Source organism: Xiphophorus maculatus, chromosome 9, assembly GCF_002775205.1.
Source record: "Xiphophorus maculatus strain JP 163 A chromosome 9, X_maculatus-5.0-male, whole genome shotgun sequence".
In the NCBI taxonomy this organism is placed as follows: Eukaryota; Metazoa; Chordata; class Actinopteri; order Cyprinodontiformes; family Poeciliidae; genus Xiphophorus; species Xiphophorus maculatus.
The window spans coordinates 3,259,116-3,270,326 of record NC_036451.1 but is presented as its reverse complement, the minus strand read 5'-3'; the positions used below and the strand labels follow the sequence as shown (position 1 = coordinate 3,270,326).

General features: G+C 33.8%; 1 protein-coding gene across 2 annotated transcripts; it reads left to right on the top strand.

Moving 5' to 3' along the window:
* Window positions 1-600: 600 nt before the first annotated feature.
* Window positions 601-11,105, top strand: mpl (MPL proto-oncogene, thrombopoietin receptor). 2 transcript variants are annotated; one of them, XM_023339281.1, is made up of 12 exons: window positions 601-690; window positions 3,261-3,381; window positions 4,545-4,720; window positions 5,175-5,326; window positions 5,784-5,934; window positions 6,039-6,147; window positions 7,386-7,546; window positions 7,918-8,060; window positions 8,741-8,894; window positions 9,102-9,183; window positions 9,379-9,466; window positions 10,088-11,105. In XM_023339281.1, the coding sequence occupies exons 2-12, from the start codon at window positions 3,311-3,313 to the stop codon at window positions 10,526-10,528; spliced, it is 1,728 nt and encodes a 575-aa protein (XP_023195049.1). In that variant the 5' UTR covers window positions 601-690; window positions 3,261-3,310; the 3' UTR covers window positions 10,529-11,105. The 2 variants fall into 2 exon arrangements, with proteins under 2 accessions (XP_023195049.1, XP_014326534.1); XM_014471048.2 differs by lacking the exon at window positions 601-690 and adding an exon at window positions 1,061-1,207.
* The last annotated feature ends 106 nt before the right edge of the window (window positions 11,106-11,211 follow it).

Here is an 11,211-nt window from a genome sequence, read left to right as displayed (position 1 = left end):
ACAAGCAGGTGACAAGTTATTTAAAATAGGACATTTTGAAAGAAGTAGAAAAACTGTGCAAATACAGCAGAGATGTAAACAACAGCGAGCGGTGTAACCGCTGCTATAACGGACTTGCCATAACGTTTACTGCAATACAAAGTCAATATTTAACTATAATCCACACATTGTTAACATCTGACTTCTGTAGTTTTTAAATATGGTATTTTTTATTTGCTGTAACAACAAAATTAGAGCATAAACATGTATTCAGGAGAATTTTAACTTTCTGGCCTCAGTGGTTCCCACAACACCGTCACATTTTGTTGTGGGGTGAGTCAAAAAATATATATAAATAAAAACTTTCGTTGTTTATATGTTTACATTGATACATAATTTATGCTGTTTTATGTTTCGGGAGATGCCAGTCTCATTTCCTATCAAAGACAAACCAATGAAAGTAATTAATATTGTCTAAATTTGCCAGGGCTATGAGCAACAGGGGCCTGCCTCTGTACGTGAGAAATAAAACCAAATGTGCTGTGCAGTAGGTCAGGATGTGGTTAATCAGCACACATGGCTTTCTCTTTGGGTACATTTTTTATTTGTTTTTCAGGATGGCACGACTGTCTCATGAACTGTAGAACAAAGAATTTGAAAGCTTATGAAGTTCTGCGCTTTACATTGTAAAGTACATTATCCCGAGAAATGGTAAGTCCCAAGTCTTCTAAAGATTATATTGGCTTAACTATCATTATTCACTTACTAATCTTTTAATCAACACAACAAATAAGAATATCTACCAATACATACAACGGAGATCATGATAATTGGAATCTCCAGCAGTCATTTGTTATGCTCTTGTGTCCTAAAAATATGAAGAAGAAGAAAAAAAAACAGTGTACATTTCTCCTCCTATTTTGCCTTTTTTGGTGTCAGCTTCCACCACAGATAGAGTGCACTTCCTGTTTTAGGCTCAGCTTTTTAGTTCGACCCTTCTGAACTTGTTAAATCCCACCCACATACACCCACTCAAAACTGCATGAAGTAGACACAATAAACACAAACATGAGCTGAGCTTAAATCAGGATTGGAAGCACAACACCTCAGTCAATGATGACTCAGCATTGCATATGGAAGATATTTCTCTTTAGCTTGTGGATGCATTTTGACTTGATGCCCTTCTTGCACTGCAATGCTGACATTGAGCTTAATTTGTCAAAGCAAGGTAAGTGTACATATGTTGAAATGTTCAGGTGAAATTTAAATTATGTTTACCCACGTTGCTGTACTAACTGCACTTTTTTTCTTTTGCTGGAAATGCCTATCAATTCATAGAGACATTTGTTTTGTATATTTTAAGTTTGTTGTCAGACTGTGTGTATAATTTTATCTTTAATTTAATTTAGGTTAAAGTTATAATTGTCAGAACAAGATAACATCTTGCAGAAGACAAAGGTGTAAAAGATGCAACTCTGGCTTTGGAGGAAAACAAATATTACTTTTCTTTAAGACTCCTCATGCCTGATTTTGTATTCCCAAAAACATGACAAGTTTTGTTGAGATATTTTTGGTCCGCACCTATTGTCAAGGAGACCTGAAAAGTCTAAAAATAAATTCTTAATGTCACACTGGAATTTTTAGAAATTGTTTCATTTCTATTTAGAAAATGACAGCTGTACAAAAAATTACATTTTGCTTATTACAAACATCTTTCCTTTTTTTGTTTTCAAACTCTACAATACCACTTATTTACTGCAAAACATCTGCACAATCTGATAGTATATTCTTACATAGATTTGACTTAGCCTACAAATATTACTAAGATGTGTCATAGCATCTTTTTAATTCCAAATAGTAAAGATAGAAACTATGCGCATCATATTTATCCTGGACTGGTGTCTTAGTTTATCTTATTAGGGCTTTGTAGCAATGTTCTTTCCAGAATGAAGAGCCAGTGGAAGCTCAAACTAGCTTTTGAGGAGCTAGTGGAACAATAGCCCATAATTTGTTTATCAGTTATAAACAAAGGTGTATGTTAATAAATGTGTCTTTGACCAATACGCTGACTTTAAAATCTCATAGAATTCTGTATCAGCTGTCGCAAGACCCTGTAGTTTTGCCACTTGCAGTAAAATCTTAGATCTTAAAAGAAATCTTTTTTTCCTTAAGCCATATACTGTATGTTCTGCATAAGCTGGAAACTTTTAACGGAATATAATTTTCTGTAAGTGTGAGGCAGATTGTAAGACCCTTCTTTATCCACAGGATTTAAAATTGAAGTCTGGGAGGGAATTCTGTAACAAATGCGTTTCACCTAAATAAGTTTAATGATTTATCCATTTTTGTCAAATTACCCAGCTTCTGTCAATTTTTTTTATGTTAGATGTATCCAACAATTTATCACTCCCAAGTGAGCCAACAGACTGCTATCAAAAATCAGGGCTTTTAAAGGAAATCCAGTTTCCCACATTTCCTTCCACTTAGCCATATAGTCCTCATTACACCAACAGAGAAATGGAGCAAACTGGAAAACATGATAGTAATAATAATAATAATAATAATAACAATGCTTTACCTGTGGGAGAGCCATGCCACCCGTTTCCTTTCTAAGTTGTAAAGTTCCATAGTGAACCCTTCACTTTTTCCTTACCAAATAAACTGGGATATTCGTAATTCCCTGAATTACCAATCCAGCAGGTTGAACTGGAAAACAGTTAACTTGAGAAACAACAAACCCATATTAAAAGGGAACTTTTTTCCTTGCCCCAATTGATTGGCACCACCAACAATTCATTTAAAATAAATAACCTACATCATTTCTGTACATACATTTTATTATATTGAAAGTAGACATGACCTTCATGCCCACTTTTAAACATGGTGTAGTATCTGTGATGCTGTGGGCTCATTTGTTTCCCATTTGTTGTTGCATGGTGTCATGAGGGCTTTAAAATACAAGGTCGTTTTTGGTCTACGTGGAAATTGTCGCATTCAGCAGGATAATGTTTGACCAAATCAACTCAGAAATAATTGAGCAGACCAGAAAGCTGAACTCTTGTCATCTCAGTCATTTGATTGTGTAAAGATGAACGGTCAAAGATTTCTTTCTCTGCATGCTCAAACTTTGTAAAATGTTATAGACAAAGCCTAAGTGTTCTCCTATCTGTCAAAGTGGATATTACCAACTATTGATGTTCTGATGTTTCAATGGCTCTCATTGACAACTATATTGTCTGTCATATATGCATCATATTTATGTGATTTTTTTTCTGGACCAGATGTTTTGCTCATACAAGATGAAGAAGATCCAAAGTGTTTCACTCGAACAATGACTGATTTCACCTGCTTCTTTGAGACCACAGACAACAGGACGTATGATTTTCTCTATAATATTGAAGGGTATGATTTTAATAGTCCTGTTTTTCTCTGTAACACTTGTAAGTCAGTTTAAACCTCAGGTACACAAATTGGGCTCTTTGGACCTGTTGTCTTCAATCAAATAGTTCAATTATCTCTGTAGCCTTTCACCAACTTCTGCAAGAAAATGCATGAATTTGGTCCTTCGAAGACCAGAATTGTCAGCCACTGATATAAACAGTCATAATAAAAAGTAAATCTTTTTTCTCTTTTCGTAGGTGAACCCACCCCTAATAAAACAACATGTCATTGTTACTGTATGAAACCATGTTTGTAGTAACTACAGCATGTACATGTGTAAAAAAATTATTTTTACACATTTATTCGGAGTGGCTTTTAATTACGGTAGTTTTATTTTGTCCTATGTCACATGTATGCTGTATAATCTCCACTTAAATTTTATCTTCTTAGTTTTTTATGTTTTGTAAAGCACTCTGTTGTTTCTTACCTGTAAAAGGTACAGTTTATTAACTTACTTATTTTAGAATAGCATCAATCTAGAAAGGGCTGCAAGAGGTCCATTATTCTGCAGTTTGAAAAATATCAATTGTAAGAAAATCCTGAAACAGTTCTAAATCACAGGAAACTCCATGCAACTTCAATATCAGCCTTTTCCAAATATCAGCTGTTAGTTGTAACTGTCAGTCTGGTCTAATAAGAAAAGTTGGCAAACGTCACTTGTTTAAAAAAGAGAAAAGAGAACGATTTTTTTTTCTTTGAAAAGTGTAAAGCAGTGCACCTTAGGTTTCTAAAGTTATCTATGCAAATAACCATAGTACTTCAGGAGTGATGTGAGAGTGGAGATGTGTGGCAAATTAGCAGCACAAATTTCTAAATTGCAGAACATCTCTTATAACTATCAAACATGGAGGTGGAGTCTGATGGAAACTTACTTTTGTACAAAGAGCTTGGAGGAAAAAAACTATATGGGAGGTGTAGAATGTGTGTATGCTCCAATATGTGTTTGTTTTGTTTCCCTGCTGCAACCAAAAGGATCATCATTAAGCTTTCTTAAAGGATTTTTAAATTATATTTTTGAAAATATTTTGGTTTAAACTGCTTTTGATCTGTGTGACATTTTCTGTAAAAATGTCTTTCTTTTCTAATATATCATGTTTCTTGTGTACACAAATTTATCACTAAAGGGACCCAAGTAAGAAGTGTAAAATGTCTATCGATGGAACAGAAAACGGAACTTTCCTACATGTCTGTTCGTTTCCACGGTGGGATATCTTTACATACGTTGGGACTGAAGTGAAAGTGGTGGATCAGACCAAAAACATCATTTTGTACAAGCGGACACTCTATGTGGAGGATCTTTGTAAGAAACTTGTTTCAACATTATGAATTTTTTCTTGTGAAATCATAAACAAACATTAACACTGTATGCTCAAAGTTTGATGTGTTCAGTGCTATGATAATGCATAAACATAGGTATAAAGATGGATCTCCCCCTTTAAGCATTTTATATTGTTTTAATGCAGTTTTCACTGCCGTTTGTGAGGGTGTTTGATTCACACCTGTTCTTTTGAGTTCTCTTTAAATGTATAAATATAGAGATCAAATCTATTTTAGAGATATTGTGTTTCGTCTCAAGCTGCTGATTCCATTCAATATTTCTATTTGAATGTCATGTCTGCTTTGCATTTTAATTTGGGCTGTGACGTAAAACAAAGAAGCAAGGCTAGCATTTTGATGTATCTTAGTTAAAGTTTTGAGAACTTCCAGTTGTATTAGGAAAAGTATTTTTTATTTTTGCTATATTTTATGTGCAGGTCTTCTGGATCCCCCCGCCATTGTCTCCCTACAGCCAGGAGACACTGTGGGAAAAATGCTTATTTCTCTGGACACAAATTTAAAACACATATGGAAAGAGAAATATAGAATTTGCTATTCTTCCAAGACACTTGGGGAAAAAACAGTAGAGGTAATGTACGTTTTAAGTACTTTTATTATACTTTATTTTGCTTAAACTGAATTTATACCATACAGTGCTCAGTAAAGCCACCTCACAGATTTTGCCCATGTTTAGTTAAGCTGGGCCATAAAACACCTTGAAATAAAACATTATAATAGATAAATTTATCATATTTTGGTCAAAACTTAAATGCATTTCCAACTCACTTTTATAGGAACATTCTTTTATGTTCCTGATGTGTACACAATCACACATTGTGTACACAATAAATACTATTTATTCAAGTATTCATACTTGAATAAATAACAAATGACTGGTCAAATATTAGTCTGGGACCAACCTATGCTAGAAAGTTTAACTATTTTAAAGAAGAAAGGATAAAACATGAACCATTTCTTCCTAATCAATCTATAAGGTAATAGTTCAAGATAAATGCTTACTGTATAGTAATACTTCTTGTTTGCAGGGAAAAGACAGTAGCGTTTTGCTCTCACTGGAACCAGGTGAGGAGGTTGAGTTTCAGGCTTCTGTGAAATGTGAAAATGGACCAGACGCACATCCTGGATACTGGAGTGCCTGGTCGAAACCTGTGCGAGCAATAGTTCCCCAAAGTACAGGTGTGTCTGACTGAAAACAGCTGGATGCAATGCCTGCACATACATATACATACTTTCTTACAACTGATGCTTATACTTAAAAAATAACAACCTTTCTCTTGTAGATGATATTTCCCTGGTATGCTTCACCTCTGACCTGCAAAGTGTTACCTGTCATTGGAATAGCACCAAATATGGTGCAGAAAATGATTACAAGCTCTTCTATAACTCTAGGTACTAATATCCTTATATATCTATAAGTGTGTGTGTGTGTGTGTTCAATCTCTGCAGAGCTCAGCATGTAAATATTGATATTTGTGATAGAAAAAGAGTAAGCTTGTGGTGTCCAAAGTTGGTCCTCGAGGGCCAATATCCTGCATATTTTAGTTCTCCCTGGTTTAACGCACCTGGATCCAATGACAGCTCATTAGAGGCCTAAGAAGAACATCGACATGCTGAAAAGGTTGTTACTACCACCAGGGAGAGAACTAAAACATGCAGGATGCCAGCCCTCGAGGACAGACTTTGGGCACCACTGGAGTAAGCATTCATTACTTTTTTATGTTAGATGTATCCAACAATTTATCATTCCCAAGTGAGCCAACAGACTGCTATCACAAATCAGGGCTTTTAAAGGAAATCCAGTTTCCCACATTTCCTTCCACTTAGCCATATAGTCCTCATTATACCAACAGAGAAATGGAGCAAGCTGGAAAACATGATAGTAATAATAATAATAATAATAATAATAATAATAATAATAATAATAATAACAATGCTTTAGCTGTGGGAGAGCCATGCCACCATTTTCCTTTCTAAGTTTCTAAAGTGCCGGGAGAACACTTCTCACAAAAAAACAATACAGTACTACAACTTTATAAATCCAGATGAGACCAAAATAGAGATTTCCATAATGAGAACCAAACAGCATTTTAAGAGAAAGACCTCAAAGCAACTGTCAAGCATGGTGGTGGGACGGTGATGGTGATTTGGTCTTGTTTTGCAGGTAGAGAATCTGCAGGAAGTTATTCAGCTGGCAACAAATTTCTCCCTGTGTCAAAGTACTCTAGAATAAATCATGAGGTCATCTGTCCAATTGTTGAACGTTGGCCAATATGGGGAAGTAAACAAATAGAAACAATCTAAGGCATTGCTATTAGCAGTGGTTCTTAAAGATATTGAAACGTGGGTGGAAACACCTTTTTTTTAATATAAGACAAAAAAATATCAACAAAAGCATTTTTGATATGTCATTATAGAGTCTTACAAGTGAAATAATTGCATTTACAGTTTCCTAGGACTGTAAATTACGTGTTGATATTATATGGGCATCTAGGATGTCTGCAAAAAGGGTTTATATAGCTTAAATTCTGGACATATTATACAGAGCCTTCAAAGAGATTTTGTCAAAACAGTTGTGATTTTTATTTGTTTTTCTGCAACTTTGATGAGCTATATTCCAATTCTTACAGTCAACCTTTGAACTGGATGGAGTGTCAGGATGATGAAAATCTTTCTGACACCTGTTCTTTTCATGGAGATAAGTCTGGAGCAGTGAAGGTCAAGCTCAGCAGCACTGCAGCTCCACTCAAACGACTGTTCTTCAGCAAAGAGATTGAGCTGAAAAAGTCCAGTGAGTAATACTGAGTTACACTTCACTGAAGAAAAACTATAAGATGTGCTTTCTTTGTTTAGAACAGTTCAAGTTCTTACGGGCAGTTGTGTTTATGAGGTCAATCCTTATTAGGAAGTACAGAATATCACTATTATTTCTATAAATCTATCAAATATGCACAACTTTGGTATATATGTAAGAGAAACAATCATGGACAATCAATAATATTTTTATTTCTATAGGTCATCACAGTACACAAATAAATTTAATGGAATCTTTTCTTGTGCTCAATTTCTTAAACAATGCAGTAAGTTATTGATTTTCTCACAGGCCATGTTTCATCAAAAAAGTAAGACTTTTACATAACCTTTTGTGATTCATGTTAACAGTTAAAAGTGGCCCACCAAGTCATCTGAAAGGAGAACTGATTAACGACAAGCTGTGCTTGGAGTGGGAAGCTCCTCTCCCGTCTCTGCTAAACCACATGGTGTATGAGGTTGATGTTCAGATCAAAGCAGTTGAAGACTTCAGGGTAAGTTAGATCCACCAACAAAAGCGGAACTGATCAACAACTTAAAAAATAAAATAGTCACTCTTTCAATGAGAGTAACAATGGTGTGCAACATTTTCATCCCTACATACTTTTTTTTTCATCTGGAAAAAAGTTAAGGAGTAACGGAAACGACACACACAAAACAAAACAAGACACACAAAGAAAATACTCAGCATTAGTCAAAGACAAACTTTTCAAATTTTGGTTGGTTTGCAGAATTAATTGCATTTATTATGTAAATATGGAAACAAAAACAAAAGAAGCAGAAGTTCAGAGCTCATCATGACGGTTCTACAATCATGTACAGTCTTGTTGTTCTTGGTAATCCGAAAAAGGAAAAAAAAAAAAAAAAGATGTATTATGTTTTAACCTTTTGTACTCAATGTTAGTGTTAATCCTGTCATGAAAGTTTCATTATCATACCACAAGATGGCGCCAAAAGAAAGAAATTGTCACGTCAACATGATAGGCCTTAAATGTTCCAAAATTTCAAATGTATGTAAAATTAAGGTTTCTAAAGGTTTGTATTTATGTGGTACTACAAAACCTTAAATAATGTACCAAAAATGCATAAATAAATGAGAATGCATGCATCAAATATGAAGACAAATAGTATGGATAAGTATTTATTTAATTACTTTTTTTATTTCTACCCGCAGATAACAAAACAGCGAAACACCAGCATGTGTGTGCGTCTTTCATCAGGAGGCCAGTTCAGTGTAAAAGTTAGAGCTAAACCTGATGGGTCGATTTATTCAGGACACTGGAGCGACTGGTCAGATGTCCTCTTAGGTACTACTACTGATAATACAGGTAAGTCTGAAATGATAAAAAAAATATATTAAAGTTAAAAAAAAAAAAAGCTTTTTAATTTGTTTAGTATGAAAATGTTTAATTTTTATTTTTATTAAAAAAATAAAAATGGCAACCTAATTAAATGTAGTTTTATTAATTTTGCTTCATGAATAAAAACATAGTTGTAGAAATGCATAATTCTAACTTTAGTTCCACTGTTTCCAGACATGCAGCTCGTGTGGTGTTTCTATGTTTCCATCCTGGTCATAACTATCAGCTTCATCACAACCATTTTACTTTGTCGCAGGTACTTTTGTTTTCAACTATTTCATATTGTTCTAAAAGCAATTATACATTTATTTTATGTCATTTTTAAAACAAATATCACTATTTAGAAATAATACATTTTCTGAAACTGATCTAGTATTTGAAGAAATGGAAAAGTATTAGAAAAAAAAACAACATCCTTATGAATTAATTTTTGTTTTTTGTTTTTTTTTAGGAAGCTCAAGCTGTTTTTTTGGCCACCAGTGCCCAACCTTGAAAGGGTTCTGCAGGGCTTCCTGACAGACATCAACCAGCAGAAATGGGTAATGTCTGACAGGATTTAAAGTAATTATAAGCAATCATACACAAAACAACAACAAATAAAAACAAAATGGTAGCACAAAATAACACAGTGTGTAATTTCCCAGAACTTAAAAGTCATTTCCAGGACTTACCAGCCACCTTTGTGAAAATTTCATGAAACACAGTGGTTGCTTTCCTGCAACTTGTAAGTTACTTTGTAAGACATTTCAGATACTTTACTGAATAGTCCAGAAAGTAACTCCTAAGTTTACCAGGAAACAAACTGGGAAACCCAGAAAAAAAAATACCAGTAAATTCTGTTCTATGAAAGAAGAGGCTCCATTAAATAAAAAAATGTTGCTGTCACTGAGACATTTTTTTAAATAAAAATCCACCACTTTGTAAAAGTTCTAATTTATTTAACATTGCTCTCATTTTGTTAGAATCCTCAAGAAAAAAACACAAATTATAATCTTGTTTTGTCCCCCCACATGTTCACCACTACAAAAACTCTTTCTTTATACTTCATCATAAAACAAATACAAATGTATAATAAATGTCAACAGAATTAATACATTTAAAGCTTAATGTCTAAATAAATTCTAAGTTATTCAACATGAGTTACTGTACTCACCTTACAGGACCCTCCAGTCACATCGAAGCTGTATTTTGAAGAAACAACATCCTCTGTAGTGGAAATCATGTCTGCTGAGCTTCCAGTACTCAACAAGCCTACTGAAGAATTTGACTTCCTCTCCTCTGATGGAAGCTTTTCCATTGAGGAACAGGCAGATGGAAGTTCTGGGAGCGAAACCCTCAGAGACTATGTAACTCTGAAGAAAGATCTCTCCATTCACTGCCTTAAGGAAAACTGTTATGTTTATGAGCAGTTTAAAGATGGAAAAGATCCTGAAGAAGGAGATAAACTTTATACTACATGCTGCTGTCTTAAGCCTTGCTCGTGCAACAACTATTTTAACCATTCTTACCTACCGATGTCTCAGTCTACAGACAGCTTGAGTAAAAATATTAATGTCAGAGACGATGAAAGTAACCTCTATACTAACCTTTCACTCGACTAAACATGCAACACAAGTCTGCTTCCAACTTAAGTTTTCTGTACAGAAGCGATCAATTCACATACAGCATTAACAGATACTGGTTTCACCAAAGCATAGTTAGCAAGTTTTGAACAAATCATCTTGCTGGTTTGTCCTGTTATATTTTCAGTAAAATCTACATTTGAAAAACAATTAAAAACAAGAAGGGTGACGATAAAAATTAAAAGGAAGTTTTATGTTAAAACATTACTACGGATATATAGAAAAAAGCTTGAAATGTTTATTATAACTGGTGTAAAAATAAGTGCTGTCATAAATGCTCTTTTTTATGCAGTCGTTTTTAGAGTATTTTGGATTATGCTGAACATATAATAACAGTTCTTATATTTTTCATGTAACATTAAGTTCAAATATTAGCAACTAACTTTACATTCTGTTGTATGGGGCAATATAGTAGTAATTTTTTAAAACTATTTGTAGCTGTTCTGTATAGTAATCCATTACTTTATTGCCTCAGAGCTTGTATACTTACAATATAAACATGTAAATGTTTGTTAAGAATAATAAATTTGAAATTTTGTTTTTAAAAAATAAAGGCCGTCAGGGTTCTTAGAGAAAAAAATCTTGCAAAGTCTTTGATAAGTATAGAAAAATAAAACAGAAGTAATATAATAATAATAATTCAGGTGTTTTTATGTTGTTTT

Excerpts from the sequence above, each read along its gene's own strand:
- mpl (XM_014471048.2), top strand. The coding sequence starts at position 1,093 with ATGATGACTCAGCATTGCATATGGAAGATATTTCTCTTTAGCTTGTGG. Across the intron at positions 5,935-6,038 it reads AATAGTTCCCCAAAGTACAG|ATGATATTTCCCTGGTATGC; the intron begins GTGTGTCTGACT and ends TTTCTCTTGTAG. Across the intron at positions 6,148-7,385 it reads AAGCTCTTCTATAACTCTAG|TCAACCTTTGAACTGGATGG; the intron begins GTACTAATATCC and ends CAATTCTTACAG.